Here is an 18,097-nt window from a genome sequence, read left to right on the forward strand (position 1 = left end):
GAGACAGACAGAGAGACAGAAAGACAGGCAGAGAGACATACAGGAAGTAAGACACATGGAGGAAGCGGTCACCTCGATTTTATCTGACGCTGGGTGATGGCTCTTCAGTAGTTGATCCACTCTGGATTTTACACTGTTCAGCTCCTTCTCTTTCCCTTCCAGGTCCCTCATCAGGCGCTGATCACACAGTAAATAGCCGTTAGAGAGCCCACACCCTGCACTGTCCTCAGCATACCTGCAAACTCATGAGGGTTGAAAAAGGTGACAAACCACCGGAACCCCCCCGGCCCCCCCGGCCCCCTTAAACAGCGCGCGATCAAGGACAATAAAGGGAAAAGACAACATTTAAAACAAAGACGAGATTTATTCATTTTTAGCTTTGCAATTTTCAGTTTTGCATCTGACACCTCATTACATTACCATTAAGGAAGGAAAAGTATAAAAAGTAAAATTTGAATTTAAAAAAGTAATTTTTGAAGTGTGACACTGGAAACTTTCTTCAGCAGACCAGTTTATCATTTTTTAGACCTTTTGGCCGAACAAGCTGTTCAAGGGCACGTTTATGCCGCTCTGCCATGTGCCTTTCACGCCATGCTATCCTTCTTCACCACCTCTGCCCCGTTACCAGCAGCACACCAAATTCAGCCCTCCTTTCCTTCACTGCTGCCTAATTCATGGTGTGAGAGTGTGTGTGAGTGAGAGAGAGAGAGAATCTCTCTCTCACACTCTCTCTCACTCACTCTTTTTCTCTCTCTCTCTCTCTCTCTCTCTCACTCACTCTCTCTCTCTCACTCACTCACTCACACTCTCACACGCACAACTAACTGGTTCTCTGAATACAACCGAGATCAACACATTACGTTATAATTTTGACAATCCCACCAATAGTTTCACATAAAAATGATTTCTCTTACCCAAAACACGCGTTTATAGATCCTTATGTTCAACAAAAAATGACTTTATTCAAACTGATTTGACATTTTTTTCTGTTTTGTTTCAGCCCACAGAAACATCTTCCGTGTCGCGCGTTCGGTTCAAACGTAACAGCCCCGCCCCTTGCGTCTTACGTCATAAAAACGCGACTCACAGACCACCGAATCACCGGTACCAAAAAAAACCACCCTAAAGCCTCTTTAAATCGCACTCATCGTAACACAGCTTTCTCCGCATACTAAAAACGTTTTTCCGTCTCCAGCTGTAATATAGAGTTCCGGAAAAAATCAGAAAATATGATTCTGTGAGCTGTTTTCAAGACTCAGTGTCCCGTTCTGCATTGCGTTTGGATGATCTCTGCCATCCTCCTATACACACCCGTATTCAAGAAAACCCCGCCTCTATTCAGTTACAATTCGCGGATACTGTCCAGCGTTCTGTAAGACTATTGGCTCGTTGGAATGTCATCCAATCAGAGAGACGTTTGAAGTATGAAGAAGGCGGAAATGGTCTGAATGTGGGTGTGAGGAGAAAAGTAGGAGTAGTACTTTGAAGTAGTAGTACATTGAAACCAAATGTTCGGCAACGTAGCCTCGCGCATCCCCCCCCCCCCCCCAAAAAAAAAAAACTCTTCGGATCTACACGATTCACACAAGTGACCTATTTTGGGATCAAAACGGCGAATTTCGCCGAACGGTGACGAGTTTGCAGGTATGCCTCAGGACACACTGCTGTGGGAGCTCACGGATCGAACCAGACCCAAACTGGCGGGAGACGGATTCTCCCAGTGGCACTGCACATTCTACCTTTCATTTTTTGCACATTCTACAATTAATTGCACGGTTTTTATTACATTATTATTTTATTCTCTTTTTTTTTTTTTTACTTTTTACCATTTTATTCTGTTTCCTATCGAGTAGTAGTTTATATAGCTGTATGTTTGTAAATACTTTTTTAACCCACCTCATTGCTTGGGTTGTGTAAGTTACAGGTATTTTGTGATTGATGTGAATCTGTTGCTGCAACACTGCAATTTCCCTTTGAGGATTAATAAAATCTATCTATCTATCTATCTATCTATCTATCTATCTATCTATCTATCTATCTATCTATCTATCTATCTATCTATCTATCTAATTCCATAAACAGTTGGGACACTGTGTAAACTGGAAATAAACAGAATGCGATGATTTGCAAATCACAGAAACCCTATATTTCATTGAAAATGGCACAAAGACAACATATGTCGAAACTGAGAAATTTTATTGGTTTTTTTTTAAATATTTGCTCATGTTGAATTTGATGTCAGCAACACATTTCAGAAAACTTGGGACAGGGCAACAAAAGACTGAAAAAGTCGTGTAATGCTAAAAAAAAAAACAAACAAACAAAAAAAACAATCTGGTTAACTGTCAACAGGACAGTAAGATAATTGGGTATAAAAAGACCCTCCCAGAGAGGCGGAGTCTCTCAGAAGTAAAGATGGGGCGGGGTTCACCGTTCTGTGAAAGACTGCGTGGGCAAACAGTGCAGCAATTTAAGAATAACGTTCCTCAATGTAAAACTGCAAAGAATTTGTGGATCACATCGTCTATGGTCCATAATATCATTAAAAGATTCAGAGAATCTGGAGAAATCTCTGTCTGCGAGAGACAAGGCTGAAAACTGACATTGGATGCCTGTGATCTTCAGGCCCTCAGGAGACACTGCATTAAAAGCAGACACGTGTCTGTAGTGGAAATCACTGTATGGGCTCAGGAACACTTCAGAAAACCATCGTCTGTGAAAACACTTCATTACTGCATCCACAAACGCAAGTTAAAACCAGATATAAACAATATCCAGAAACCCCGCCCCCTTCTCTGGGCCCGAGCTCTTTTACGATGTGGAAAACTGTCCCGAGGTCTGACGAATCAAAAGTAGAAATTCTTTTTAGAAATCATGGACCCCACGTCCTCCAGGCTAAAGAGGAGAGGGACCATCCGGCTTGTTATCAGTGCACAGCTCAAAAGCATTCAGCATCTGTGATGGTATGAGGGGGTGTTAGTGCACATGACATGGGGAGCTTGTACATCTGGGAAGGCATCATTAATGCTGAATGATATAAACACGTTTCAGAGCAACATGCTGCCATCCAGACTAAATCTTTTTCAGGGAAGGCCTTCTTTCTTTCAGCAAGACAACGCCAGACCGCTTTCTGCACATATTAAAACTGCATGGCTCCGTAGTAAAAGAGTCCGGGTGCTAAACTGGCCTGCTGCAGTCCAGACCTGTCTCCCATTTACACTATTCGGTGCATTATGAAGCGCAAAACACGACAAAGGAGACCCCGAACTGCTGAGCAACTGAAATTGTATATGAAGCAAGAATGGGACGACATTTCTCTTTCAGAACTACAGCAGTTGGTCTGCTCAGTTCCCAAACGTTTACAGTTTACAGTTGTTAAAAGTAGAGGTGATGCAACACAGTGGTAAACACACCCCTGTCCCAACTTTTCCAAAACGTGTTGCTGACATCAAATTCAAAATGAGCAGATATTTTTCAAAAAACAATAACATGTTTCAGTTTCAACATTCGATCTGTTGTCTTTGTGCCATTTTCAGTGAAATATAGGGTTTCCATGATTTGCAAATTCTTTTATTCACAGTTTACACAGCGTCCCAACTTTTTTGGAATTGGGGTTGTAATACTGTGTGTGTGTGTGTGTGTGTGTGTGTGTGTGTGTACCGAGTAGCTTTCCTGCTTCTTGGGGATGTATGCGTCAATGTTTTTGTCACCCCAGTCGAACATGAGCTCCTCCTCCTCTCTGTCGTTCACCCACATGATGGCCTGAGAGATGTCACGAAGGATACTCTGCATGTCACGCAGCTGATTCGTACGGTCGTGAGACATTTTCTACATCATGGGTTAGAGTGAGAGGGAGCAGGGGAGTTAGACAGGAAGTGTGAATGGTGGAGGAGGAAGTGATAGTGAAGGAGATGTGTGTGCTCACCTGTAATATGTCCCACTCCTGGTCCAAAATATGAAGATTGGTCTTGTCTCCTAATTGCAGCTACACACACACACACGCACTTACTAACATACATCCCAGGGCTTGGGTGTGTGTGTGTGTGTGTGTGTGTGTGTGTGTGTGTGTGTGTGTTACCAGCTCATCCTTGGCTCTCTGCACTTCTGCACTCCTCTGGATGGAGCTGTGGAACCTGCTGTGGCTCGTCATCTGTTGCTCAATGGTCTTCTCGTCTTCACCAAACTGTCCTGTCTCAATCAGACGCTACACACACACACACACACACACACACACACATATATATAAGGCTTTGTCCCAAACACTGGAATTCAGGTTTGCTTTGTGCTTTCCCTCAGAATATCAGCCCTGTTTTGAGATTTTATCTGATTTTTTCTTGTTCCATCTGTTCGTTCGGTTTCCTGACACCGATGTGAAGCAGCTGTGTGTTTTAGAGCTGCTGCTTCTGCGGCTTGTAAGCTTTCAATACAGTCTTTACACATCACTAACAATTCAAGATCTAACAACTTCCTGAGATTGAGTTTTCAATCCAGTGACCGCATACTGCTCTGAAAGACCATCGCAGTGTTTATACAGAGAGAGAGAGAGAGAGAGAGAGAGCTGTGATCTGAGCTTATGCGTTAATGTATTTCCTTTTGAAAGAGGAAGTCGGAATGAAAGCGTGCTGACGTTCTGGAGATGCCTGAACAAACCTGACAGTACAGGAGATTGGTCAGTTCGCTAAATAAGGAAATCAGTGAACTGTTTATAACGCAGCGTGTTCTTCAGTAAAGCTTACTGCTAACAAGCTGCTACTGTAGAGCAGGCCACACCTCCGGGGGTGGGGCATATACAATCTACAGAGCATTTAATCAGCCAAACACAAGACTAGTACAGGACGAGTCAATAAAACATTATTTCCTGAAAGTATCAAATTGCATTTTTTCTAGATATACTGTGTGTAAATCAAATTACAGCCTTCAGGACAACAGACCTCAGACCCTCCGTGAGCTGAGATCAGCGACACGACTGCGTTACTGATTACAGCAGTGACTCACATCAAGCTGAACAAATACACAACACTGAAACGCACGCGAGGGGCTCAGGTCTGAACTGTCCACGCTTCACAGCGTAACACACCGACGCAGGAGTTACATTCAGATCAACGCTGAGCACCACCTCAAACTAACAAAGTGAAAACAGGAAACAGGAAGTCAATACGCTGAAGTGTCAGACAGGAACCCGGGCTGCAGGGGGGAAACTGGACGATGGGAAATCCTACGAGCTGTGGTGGGAATGTGAGCCTTTATGACATCAAAATAATCTGAGCTCCGTTCACCAAACACTGAACCGCCACGTGGTTTACTGCTCCGTATCCTAGCAACAGTGTGAGGGGGTGTGTGCAGCTGCGTTCGGTCACTTCAGTTGTAGTGCTGAATGATTTATGGAAGTTCGGTGGTGAAGCCATTAGACTAGTGATCAGAAGGGCATTAGTTCAAATCCCACTGAACAAGGCCCTTAACCCTCACCTGCTCAGGTGGATAAATAACAACTGCAATGTCCTTTCACTTCTGTGCGTGCGTGTGGATCGAGACGCGTCCCACAGATGGAGCTTTATTACGAGAATAAAGGAGGCCATTTTAACTCACTGTTAAACATCTCACACACACACGCATGCGCATACACACACACACACACACACACACACACACACACAGAACACAAGTTAAAAAGGAATGGACACTCCCGTGTGTGTGTGTGTGTGTGTGTGTGTGTGTTTCACCTCAGAGGGAGTGGTGAGAGAGAAAGGGAGTGACAGCAGGGAGTGTCTGCAGCAGAATGTGTGTGTGTGTGTGTGTGTGTGTGTGTGTGTGTGTGTGTGTGTGTGTGTGTGTGTGTTCTACCATTACCAGTAATAATGCATCAGTGTTTAATGACTCACCCTGCCCCCCTCACTCCTCCTCTCGTTTCTCTCTCTTGCTCTGTCTCTCTCTCTCTCTCTCTCTCTACCCTTTTATCTCTCTCTCGCTGTCTCTCTGCCTGTCTGTCTCTGTTCCTTTCAGACTGAGCTGAATGCCTTGTTTTGGAATGTGAGATAAGAAAAACACCCATACAAACACACACTTGTGTGTGCATGTGCGCGCGCACACACACACACACACACACACACACACACACACACACACACCAGGTTTAGGTCATGTTGAGTGAATTCTACTGTGCTGTTGTCATGGAGTTCAGGCTGAACCCCTACACACAATCTCCCTTTGTTTCTCTCTCTCTCACACACACACACACACACACACACACACACACACACACACACACACACACACACACACACACCGGTGCAGTGAATCTGGTACAGACCAGACACTGAATCCTCACACACCTCACCAAGCAGAGGAATCAGAGCATAACGACTCAGTGACTCACACACACACACACACACACACACACACACACACACACACACACACACACACACGAGGTGTGTGCTGAATTCTTGGGAAGATCACAGCTTTGCCAGGATTCTCACAGCAAACCTCACACCTGACTGTCAAACACTCCTACCGTAAACACTCTAATAAACAGACACACTACCGTAACCCTGTGTGTGTGTGTGTGTGTGTGTGTGTGTGTGTGGGGACCCACTTTATGTTGGGCGATCCAGGCCATGGCATCATTAAAGGCCCTGATGCTGTACTCGTCTCTGTTTGTGCTGGTGGTGCTGGTGTGTCTGATAGTTTGTCGTGTCGTCATTCGTCCTGCTCTTTGTCTGAGATCTGAGAAAATTGCATTGCAGTCTTCCAGACTACACACACACACACACACACACACACACACACACACACACACGCGAAAGTGTGAATGAATGATGCAGCCTGAACTTGCCTGGAAAACATTCTGGGTCCTAAACTACACACAGTAAACACACTAGACAACGTACTACATTAACACTACACACACACACACACACACACACACACACACACACACACACCCTCTTGTGTCAACATTCTGGCCGTAGTTGGTTGCTTCCCTTATACACTGATGAAAGTGTGTCATTTCTTCACCAGCCACTGCCATTATATTTTCAAATTCAATCAAAGGTCCTCCCTGTAACACACACACACACACACACACACACACACACACACACACACACACACACAGAGAAAATCACAATCACACAGTAACACACAGTTCAGTAAATACAGAACTCCTCCATATGCCATGTGCACTATTTTTACTTTGAAAGTCCTCCAGTATATGTTCTCTTAATCTGTGTGTGTGTGTGTGTGTGTGTGTGTGTGTGTGTGTGTGTGTGTGTGTGTGTGTACTCACTTGGTCCAGCAGACTTTGGGCCATTTCAAGGTGCCTCATAATGCTATTATACATGCTCTGGATTTTGTGATGAAGGGGCATCGTGCTGAAACACACACACACACACACACACACACACACACACAGTCAGTGATGATCCTGTTTGCAGTAATAATTAACAGTCTGATTATGATGTGTCATTTTATGGAGTTAAATTGTTTTAAAATGCTGTCTGCAGTACATCCCCGAGCTCCCTCCGGGTTCTGTCTCATCCCCGCAGTACCCGAGGTCCCTCCGGGTTCCGTCTCATCCCCGCAGTACCCGAGCTCCCTCCGGGTTCCGTCTCATCCCCGCAGTACCCGAGCTCCCTCCGGGTTCCGACTCATCCCCGCAGTACCCGAGCTCCCTCCGGGTTCCGTCTCACCCCCGCAGTACCCGAGCTCCCTCCGGGTTCCGTCTCACCCCCGCAGTACCCGAGCTCCCTCCGGGTTCCGTCTCACCCCCGCAGTACCCGAGCTCCCTCCGGGTTCCGTCTCACCCCCGCAGTACCCGAGCTCCCTCCGGGTTCCGTCTCACCCCCGCAGTACCCGAGCTCCCTCCGGGTTCCGTCTCACCCCCGCAGTACCCGAGCTCCCTCCGGGTTCCGTCTCACCCCCGCAGTACCCGAGCTCCCTCCGGGTTCCGTCTCACCCCCGCAGTACCCGAGCTCCCTCCGGGTTCTGTCTCACCCCCGCAGTACCCGAGCTCCCTCCGGGTTCTGTCTCAGCCCCGCAGTACCCGAGGTCCCTCCGGGTTCTGTCTCATCTCTGCAGTACTCGAGCTCAACAATAACTTGAAAAAGATTATCAAAAAGGGTTCCTGAAACTAGGTTCCTAGTTATTGAAATCCCAAGAAAGGTAGTAAGTCTTGTGATTTATTCAATCCTACCATCCCTGAACATGAAACATCTAACTTCCATATTGTATTTACACACACACACACACACACACACACAGTCGGTGACTCTCTATGTGATCTCTTGTGAAGGAAATGTGCCCAGTTTCATCTGCTGCTCTCACTGAGAAATGTCAAGTTAATTCATAATTTTAATTTAATCACATACAGCTGCGTAAATTTATTTTATGATTTGGTTTTTAATTGCGTTCTCACATTTCCAGATTTGCTAACACAAACTTGTACAGCAGTGATATAAAAGTACTAAGTGAACTAACCAGACCTTAATTGTACTGTGGTCTCTTCAGGAGTTTCAGCTGAAACTGACTGAGCTGTGACATGACGAAGTGATGAAATGATCGAACACTCGGACTGGAAGGTACACAAACCAGCTTTTCCTGTTAATGCTAGTCACAGCTGCATGAACACATCAGCATTTATTTTAATGGAAGAAAACTGTGCATGAACACAAAACCCACATTTCTCCATCAGACACAATATTTACAATCACGGCTAATCTCAAAGCTTAAAACAACGCATAATTAACCAGCCAGTACCTCGGATGTGTCATGTGTGTTATTGTGTTTCATCGTGAAGACGTTTTCTGAGTGGAGTTTTTTTCCTTTTACTCGAAACTTTCTCGCACTGATCACTGTTTCTTCGCTAAAAGTGAACTGTCATTGTTATTAAACTGTTATGAATACCACTCATCACATTTGCGACAGAAATATCAAACGAATGTGATGAAATTCCTCCATGAGTGAGTCATGGCTCATGTGCGTGTTGCTTTGGTTTCAGTTCTTTTTCTGCTCCATGCTGCCGTTATCGTCACCAATCACTGTGTCTTTAAAGCAGAGACTCAGAACCTTTATTTTTAAATATATTTCTGAGTGGATAGCATCTCCATTCTTGACTTTTGTATGCTGCATAAATGGGAATAAAAAAAATATATATAGACGAAAGTCATAAATAAAAATTTATGGTGAAAGTAAGAAATAGCGTTTCCGACTCGCTCAACTAAGACTGATTTGACTTCACTGATTGTGGGTTGACTCTCAGTAAAACAGGATGGGTGCTATAACTTATGCAACATACAGTACATGCATGCATTTTCACTGATAAAACGTAAAAGGCTCATTAAATAATCAGATGAACTGAGACAATCACATTCTGAAGCAAATTAAATAATCTCATACCGCTAACTTAAACACACAATACAAGTTACATGTGTTAATCTAAACGCAGGGAAACAACATGGGTTGTTTTTGTTGTTGTATATTCAAATGAGAGTCGGAGCTTACCCGTCTGAGTTCTCGCTTCTTGAAGGCCGACCTTGTGGCGGATTGTTTTGCAACGATCTGACTTTCAGTTGTTCGTTCAGTTCTCCGTTCATACACTTCTTCTACGTAAGGGCGAGATGGCAGCGATATCCAGTTTAGAAATCAGACGGCTGCTCCACTCATTCTCCATACTGAGTACTCCGCCATTACTGCTCGGCTCAGGCAATTACTAAAACCTCGGACGGGACGTCACCAGTTTTAGCAACAACCGCGGGGAGGTCACTGCCAAAGTGATATGTCCCGTCCTGGGTTTTACCAACAACCCTTGGCTCACGCTCCGGGAGGACTGGCGCAACTGAACTTACTTTCCTTTTTAAAAAATTTAAAATAAATAAAATAAATACTTTCCCTTTCTTGTAGTTTTCTTTTCCTTTAATTGTTGGTACTGCACCCTCTTTCAATCCAGGCTTATAGCCAACGCTCCTCAACAGATCAGAGGTCTCGTACGAGTCTTCAGTAAAACGTGCAGAGCAGAGGAGAGACCACTTCGTAGCCGCCCAATGTGCCCGTGAACTTCTCGCAAAAAGTCTTTGCAGTTTGAACTTTCTTGGGCCGTGAATGCAACGTAAATCCACCTTCTGTCGTATTGCTGCACCGGCCAGCAACACATCTACACGGCATGGCGATAAATTAGCTCAAAATGGAGGATCAGAGTTGCAGTCAGCTCTGTGTTTTAGTATAGTGGAAATGGCGATGAGACCGATAGACTTCCTGCTGTGACGTTATGGACGTCAAGGTCATTCACTCAGACCAGTATCCACAGTGGTGCTTGAAAGTTTGTGAACCCTTTAGAATTTTCTATATTTCTGCATAAATATGACCTAAAACATCATCAGATTTTCACACAAAGTCCTAAAAGTAGATAAAGAGAGCCCAGTTAAACAAATGAGACAAAAATATTATACTTGGTCATTTATTTATTGAGGAAAATGATCCAATATTACATATCTGTGAGTGGCAAAAGTATGTGAACCTCTAGGATTAGCAGTTAATTTGAAGGTGAAATTAGAGTCAATCAGTGGGATGACAATCAGGTGTGAGTGGGCACCCTGTTTTATTTAAAGAACAGGGATCTATCAAAGTCTGATCTTCACAACACATGTTTGTGGAAGTGTATCATGGCACGAACAAAGGAGATTTCTGAGGACCTCAGAAAAAGCGTTGTTGATGCTCATCAGGCTGGAAAAGGTTACAAAACCATCTCTAAAGAGTTTGGACTCCACCAATCCACAGTCAGACAGATTGTGTACAAATGGAAGAAATTAAAGACCATTGTTACCCTCTCCAGGAGTGGTTGGCCAACAAAGATCACTCCAAGAGCAAGGCGTGTAATAGTTGGCGAGGTCACAAAGGACCCCAGGGTAACTTCTAAGCAACTGAAGGCCTCTCTCACATTGGCTAATGTTAATGTTCATGAGTCCACCATCAGGAGAACACTGAACAACAATGATGTGCATGGCAGGATTGCAAGGAGAAAGCCACTGCTCTCCAAAACGAACATTGCTGCTCGTCTGCAGTTTGCTAAAGATCATGTGGACAAGCCAGAAGGCTGTTGGAAAAATGTTTTGTTGACGGATGAGACCAAAATAGAACTTTTTGGTTTAAATGAGAAGCATTATGTTTGGAGAAAGGAAAACACTGCATTCCAGCATAAGAACCTTATCCCATCTGTGAAACATGGTGGTGGTAGTATCATGGTTTGGGCCTGTTTTGCTGCATCTGGGCCAGGACGGCTTGCCATCATTGATGGAACAATGAATTCTGAATTATACCAGCGAATTCTTAAGTAGAATATCAGGACATCTGTCCATGAACTGAATCTCAAGAGAAGGTGGGTCATGCAGCAAGACAATGACCCTAAGCACACAAGTCGTTCAACCAAAGAATGGTTAAAGAAGAATAAAGTTAATGTTTTGGAATGGCCAAGTCAAAGTCCTGACCTTAATCCAATGGAAATGTTGTGGAAGGATCTGAAGCGAGCAGTTCATGTGAGGAAACCCACCAACATCCCAGAGTTGAAGCTGTTCTGTACGGAGGAACGGGCTAAAATTCCTCCAAGCCGGTGTGCAGGACTGATCAACAGTTACCGCAAACGTTTAGTTGCAGTTATTGCTGCACAAGGGAGTCACACCAGATACTGAAAGCAAAGGTTCACATACTTTTGCCACTCATAGATATGCAATATTGGATCATTTTCCTCAATAAATAAATGACCAAGTATAATATTTTTGTCTCATTTGTTTAACTGGGTTCTCTTTATCTACTTTTAGGACTTGTGTGAAAATCTGATGATGTTTTAGGTCATATTTATGCAGAAATATAGAAAATTCTAAAGGGTTCACAAACTTTCAAGCACCACTGTATATGAATCACTTTAATCGTAAAAATTGCTATATTAGCTTTATTGTTAATGCTTAAATCTATTCCCCTGCCATTCTTGAGGTCTCAAGGCATTTATAAACAAAAGTGAGGACATGGTTCTGCGTATCTACTTTAAGGTTTTCTGAAATATTCTAAACTTCATGCACAATATCGTTAGTCTGTATTGATAATAACTAATAATAATGATGCTTTTTGTTTAAATTCTGTTCTGTTTGTATGAGCAGCTGAAACACAAACAAGAGCATTAAAATTACATACCACAAAGCAGGGAGTTTACAAAAAAAATACACATCGTTTTTACTCTGCCTTCTTTTTTACTCCTTTCGGCCCTCGCTCTACTCCGGCTCGGCCCTCGCTCTACTCCGGCTCAGCTCTCACACAGTGTCTCTTTGTTTGACTCTGTTATGCTAATGAGGAACTTTATCAGGTGGAGTCTAACAGCTCTCAAGTTTGAATTAACTAGGTCAAGTAATCTCTCCTCCACCACACAGAAATACACGACGTGTTACACTCACTATGAGAAGAATGAAATATATTGTTGTCGAACACTGCAGTGGTGCAAGACATTTTTAAACTCTGCCATTATTTATACACATTTTTATAAATATAACACACACGTGAGTAAATTAAGACTGTTTAAATCTGAAAAGTTTACATTTTTAAGTGTTTTAATCTGAGCAAATTTTAACAGAATTTACATCACACTGCTGTTGAGTTCTGGACTCCGACTGGTCAGAAGGTGTTAATTAAGTCTCTATAACAGCAGCTCTGACAGTAGTGCAGGTTTATATTAATGCTCTTGTTCTAATACATTATCATTTCTATAGTAAGAGCTCATTCACGGGGACGTGTACAGCAGACGCTCCACTGAAAAACAGATTAAAAAAACGTGTAATATTTGATGTGGTGAAGATTTATGGAAGGAGAAGTATGTGTAACATCTCTGGAAGGAGTCTCCAGTGTCAGTGCTGTGTATCGGTCAGAGGTGAAGCTGGAACTTTAGGTTTTCTAACGTCTTCAGGACAGCGGCGTTTACACTTTGTGGTTTCTCAGTAACACGACAAGATGGGTTTTTTCCATGTCATACTTTTTACCTGTTTATAATTACACTTAATGCTGTAGAATGTTGGTGAAAAGAGTTAGTTCCTGTTCTCACTTCGGTCGTAACAGCAATAAAATAAAAAGGTTGTTCCCACACATCAAAGTTAATTCTACAAGGTTTGTGACACACACACACACACACACACACACACACACACACACTAAGGGCATTTGCAAATTGTTGGTGGTAAAGGTTCAAAAGTTCACACGACGGCTCATAAGATTATTCACCTTGTTCCAAATCTCACACGCTCCCACGGAACACACACTCCTTTTTAATGTAAGTGACCCTGTAGTTAACAATATAACTGTTTCAGATCAGCAATTAGAATGTTTTACTCCCCTGATAGAAATCAAACTAATTTAATTAATCTCAGCATCAAAAGCCTCAACTTGTGTACTAGATCCCTTACCTACACGTCTATTCAAACAGATAATGCCTGGAGTAATTGAACCGCTTCTAAAAATAATAAATTCTTCTCTTACGCTCGGCTATGTACCCAAATCCTTTAAACTAGCAGTTATCAAACCCCTGATTAAAAAACCTGACCTTGATCCCTGTCAGCTGTCCAATTATCGGCCAATATCAAACCTCCCCTTTATCGCCAAGATCCTTGAAAAAGCTGTGGCACAGCAGTTATGCTCATATTTACATAGGAATAACATCCATGAAATGTATCAGTCAGGATTTAGACCTCATCATAGCACAGAGACAACACTGGTTAAAGTAGTAAACGACCTACTGTTGGCGTCTGATCAGGGCTGTGTCTCGCTGCTTGTGTTGCTTGACCTTAGTGCAGCATTTGATACCACTGATCATTCCATTCTTCTGGATAGACTAGAAAATGTTGTGGGAGTTAAGGGAACGGCCCTCTCCTGGCTCAGGTCTTATCTAACTGATCGCTATCAGTATGTTGATATAAATGGTGATATTTCTAGACGTACCGAGGTAAAGTTTGGTGTTCCACAAGGTTCTGTCTTGGGTCCACTGCTTTTTTCTTTATATATGTTCCCTCTGGGTGATATTATTTGTAAACATTGTATTAGTTTCCACTGTTATGCTGATGACAGGGCGGCACGGTGGTGTAGTGGTTAGCGCTGTCGCCTCACAGCAAGAAGGTCCTGGGTTCGAGCCCCGGGGCCGGCAAGGGCCTTTCTGTGTGGAGTTTGCATGTTCTCCCCGTGTCCGCGTGGGTTTCCTCCGGGTGCTCCGGTTTCCCCCACAGTCCAAAGACATGCAGGTTAGGTTAACTGGTGACTCTAAATTGAGCGTAGGTGTGAATGTGAGTGTGAATGGTTGTCTGTGTCTATGTGTCAGCCCTGTGATGACCTGGCGACTTGTCCAGGGTGTACCCCGCCTTTCGCCCGTGGTCAGCTGGGATGGGCTCCAGCTTGCCTGCGACCCTGTAGAAGGATGAAGCGGCTAGAGATAATGAGATGAGATGAGATGCTGATGACACACAGTTGTATGTTTCTGCAAAACCTGATGAGAGACACCAGCTTAATAGAATTGAGGAATGTGTTAAGGACATTAGACACTGGATGCTTATTAACTTCCTTCTGCTTAACTCTGACAAGACTGAAGTACTTGTACTCAGACCACATGCAGCTAGAAGTAAGTTTTCTGATTCCACAGTAACTCTGGATGGCCTTTCTGTTTCTTCACGTGCAGCAGTAAAAGACCTCGGAGTGATTATTGACCCCAGTCTTTCATTCAAAACTCACATTGATAACATTACCCGGATAGCTTTCTTTCATCTCAGAAATATTGCTAAGATAAGAAATTTAATGTCACTACACGACGCAAAAAAACTAGTCCATGCTTTCGTTACCTCCAGGTTGGATTATTGTAATGCCTTACTGTCTGGATGTTCCAATAAGTGCATAAACAAGCTCCAGTTAGTTCAAAATGCAGCAGCAAGAGTCCTTACTAGAACTAGAAAATATGACCCCATCACCCCTGTCTTATCCACACTGCACTGGCTCCCAATCAAATTTCATATTGATTATAAAATACTACTATTGACCTTTAAAGCACTGAATGGTCTCGCACCACAGTACCTGAGTGAACTTCTGCTCCTCTATGACCCGCCACGCCTACTTAGATCAAAAGGTGCAGGCTATCTGCTGGTACCTCGTATAGTGAAGGCTACATCAGGGGCGGAGCCTTTTCTTACAAAGCCCCACAGTTATGGAACAGCCTTCCAAGTAATGTTCGGGAATCAGACACAGTCTCAGTGTTTAAGTCTCGGCTGAAAACAGATCTGTTTAGTCAAGCCTTGTGTTAATGGTGTTTATGAGGTAAAGGTGTAGATCTGGAGGATCCTCAGACAGAGTGTTTTGGTAAACTGGGATGTATGGATGCTGTCAGTCCCCACTCGCTTGCTCACTCGAGTTTGTTGATGGTGTAGTGGCTGCTGCTTTATGTCCCGGGGCTCCCTCATGCCTGTGTTACCTTCTGGCTCTCTCCTTTTAGTTATGCTGTCATAGTTAGTTGCCGGAGTCCCTGCTTGCACTCAGTGCAATATGTATACTGTTCCTACTTATTCAGGTGACATTGGGCATACCGAACAACCTGCGTTTTCTCTCTCTCTCTCCCCCCTGTCTGTCCCTCTGAGTTACATGTCAGTCCTGGGATCGAGATGCTGAACCTCTTCTGCTCCTCGGACCTGCCTGATCCATCCTGGTGCCCTGTGTCTGGTTGGAGTCTCATCGCATCGCTCCTGTGGAGGACGGCCTCATGTGGACAGTTGAAAGTCACACCTGGGGGACGCTCTGGACTCTTACAGTAATGCTTTTATGGCTGAGGACTACAGTTGACTTGCTAACTTTAGGACTGCAGTTGTCATGAACAGTTTTGCACTCAAGTTTCCATCAATGAAGAGTTTATAACATCAACGAAACTGACTTCATGTTAAACTATAATGAATTTCTTGGGTTCACAGTTGTACTTTGTGACTCTATAGGACACAGTTATAAAAATGAGTTATTTATAATCATGTCTGTTATCACCCAAATGAGGATGGGTTCCCTTTTGAGTTGGGTTCCTCTCAAGGTTTCTTCCTCATGTCGTCTGAGGGAGTTTTTCCTTGCCACCATCGCCACAGGCTTGCTCACTGGGGATAGATTGGGAAAAGCTGCTTTGCGACAATGGCTATTGTTAAAAAGGCTATAACAATAAACTTGACTCCTAAACACACTCCAGTGTAGTGATGAACACACACACACACACACACACACTCCTACAAACACATACAGACACACACACATCTGAACATGCAGATGAAGTTCGGTAACTGAGTACTTCCGCCCCAAATCACCAGATTTAGAAAAATGTTCGCCACTGACCATCTCAGATTTGCTTCATACTTTCTGGAAGTATTGTCAGTGTGCCCAATAAATAGTGTACAAAATTTTAGGCTTGTACCTTCATTAGTTTCTGAGATATAGGGGCTTTAAAAAGGGGCGTGGCCCCAAGTTCAGTGTTGAAACGCATGCTACAGAAAACGGCCCTAACTTCCATAGGTCATTACTTTTAAACTATTCATGCAAGATACATGAAATTTTCAAGGATTGTTCTTCAATGCCAGATGCCTTCAAAAACTAAAATAGAAAGTTCACAGTTCAATATTTGCCAAGTTATGGCTTGCTGAAAATCATAAAAAAATGTCTTCTATCGTGCTTTGGAGCAACTTTGACCCCCCATATCTCCACATTAAAGCACACCAGATCTTTCAAATGTTCTTATTTATTACTCATGTTATAGTACTCTTTAGGCAACTAGGTATGTGTTCAAAAGAAATCAAATTTTCTGATTTATTAGGCTTTAAAAAAACCATTTTGCGCCTATAATTCAAATGCATATTACAGATGTATGACAAGGTCTACCATAAATACAATTACACCACTTTAAAGAGCTTGTTTTGATTAGCAAATGCACAAAATATGAAGTTGGTACACTAAACCAAACTATAAACATTAAGGTATCAAGTATGGCATGTTTTACGATAGACGGAAATGCTGTTTTAAGGCATATAATCTACTTGGATGCATCCAGAGATGCATAAAAACTGAAAAACCACAAAATTCATGAGGATTTTTATCACTATCTCTTAGAAGCACATATCTGAGCTTCCATTTGCCAGCCAGATACATCCCCAGCTGAAAAAGGTAATTTACTTCAGTGACGGATCAGCAGCCCAATACAAAAACTATAAAAATTTCACAAATCTAATAAAGCATGCAGACGATTTTGGACTTTTGGCAAAATGGCATTTCTTTGCCACTTCTCATGGTAAATCACCTTGTGATGGTATTGGAGGCACTGTAAAGTGGTCAGCAGCTCGAGCTAGCTTACAGGCAGTCACGAGTGATCACACACTAACCCCATCCGATCTGTTTTTGTAGGCAGAAAAACATCAAGAACATCCATTTCATCTGGGTTGGTACAGGGGAAGTTATGGAGAGTGGAAAAGCATTGGAGACCAGATTTTCAAGGTCAGCTACTATTCCTGGAACAGGAGACAACCACTCATTCGTTCCAATCATGTCCAACCAGCTGCAGGTCAGCAGGGTGTCAGGTGGTCCTAGCTTCATTGTGGATATGAGTGGGAATCGGCCACAAGTAATGCATAAAACCCCTGTTAAATCAGCAGTCTCTCTGGCAGATACAATTCCTGGTCAATATGTTGTGTCTGTCTGACAGACAGTGGTGGATAGGCAACATTCGTGCATTATCAGAGGAGGAACAAGATGTACAATTAACATTTATGCATCCTCATGGTCCCTCTCAGACTTACAGCTGGCCCAGGAGAGAGGATAACTGTTGGGTCCCTCTGGTGCATGTCATGAAAATCATTGATGCCCCACTTACATCAACTGGCAGGCAGTATAAACTTCCATCTGATGTGGAAAAGCAAATCAATACACTGTTTAAACTCTTCAAATAAAGTATTTTTAAGGTTATTATTTTTCCTACACTGTAGGTTTGTAATTGTATTGTAATATGCCTTAAAACAGCATTTCCGTCTATCGTAAAACATGCCGTATTGATACCTTAATATTTATAGTTTGGTTT

General features: G+C 43.2%; 1 protein-coding gene across 4 annotated transcripts in view; it reads right to left on the bottom strand.

Annotated features, from left to right (window-relative positions):
* dspa (desmoplakin a) overlaps positions 1-18,097 on the bottom strand; it is a 67,109-nt gene that overhangs the window by 45,371 nt on the left and 3,641 nt on the right. For all 4 annotated transcript variants that reach the window (XM_060917396.1, XM_060917390.1, XM_060917416.1 and 1 more), the window contains 7 exons: positions 7,286-7,370; positions 6,942-7,057; positions 6,593-6,752; positions 4,079-4,204; positions 3,926-3,985; positions 3,661-3,828; positions 73-177 (listed from right to left, as the gene is read on the bottom strand). In XM_060917396.1, coding sequence (XP_060773379.1) covers positions 73-177; positions 3,661-3,828; positions 3,926-3,985; positions 4,079-4,204; positions 6,593-6,752; positions 6,942-7,057; positions 7,286-7,370 — 820 coding nt within the window. The remainder of the gene's footprint in view (positions 1-72; positions 178-3,660; positions 3,829-3,925; positions 3,986-4,078; positions 4,205-6,592; positions 6,753-6,941; positions 7,058-7,285; positions 7,371-18,097) is intronic.

The sequence above is a fragment of the Neoarius graeffei genome, chromosome 1 (assembly GCF_027579695.1).
Source record: "Neoarius graeffei isolate fNeoGra1 chromosome 1, fNeoGra1.pri, whole genome shotgun sequence".
NCBI lineage: Eukaryota > Metazoa > Chordata > Actinopteri > Siluriformes > Ariidae > Neoarius > Neoarius graeffei.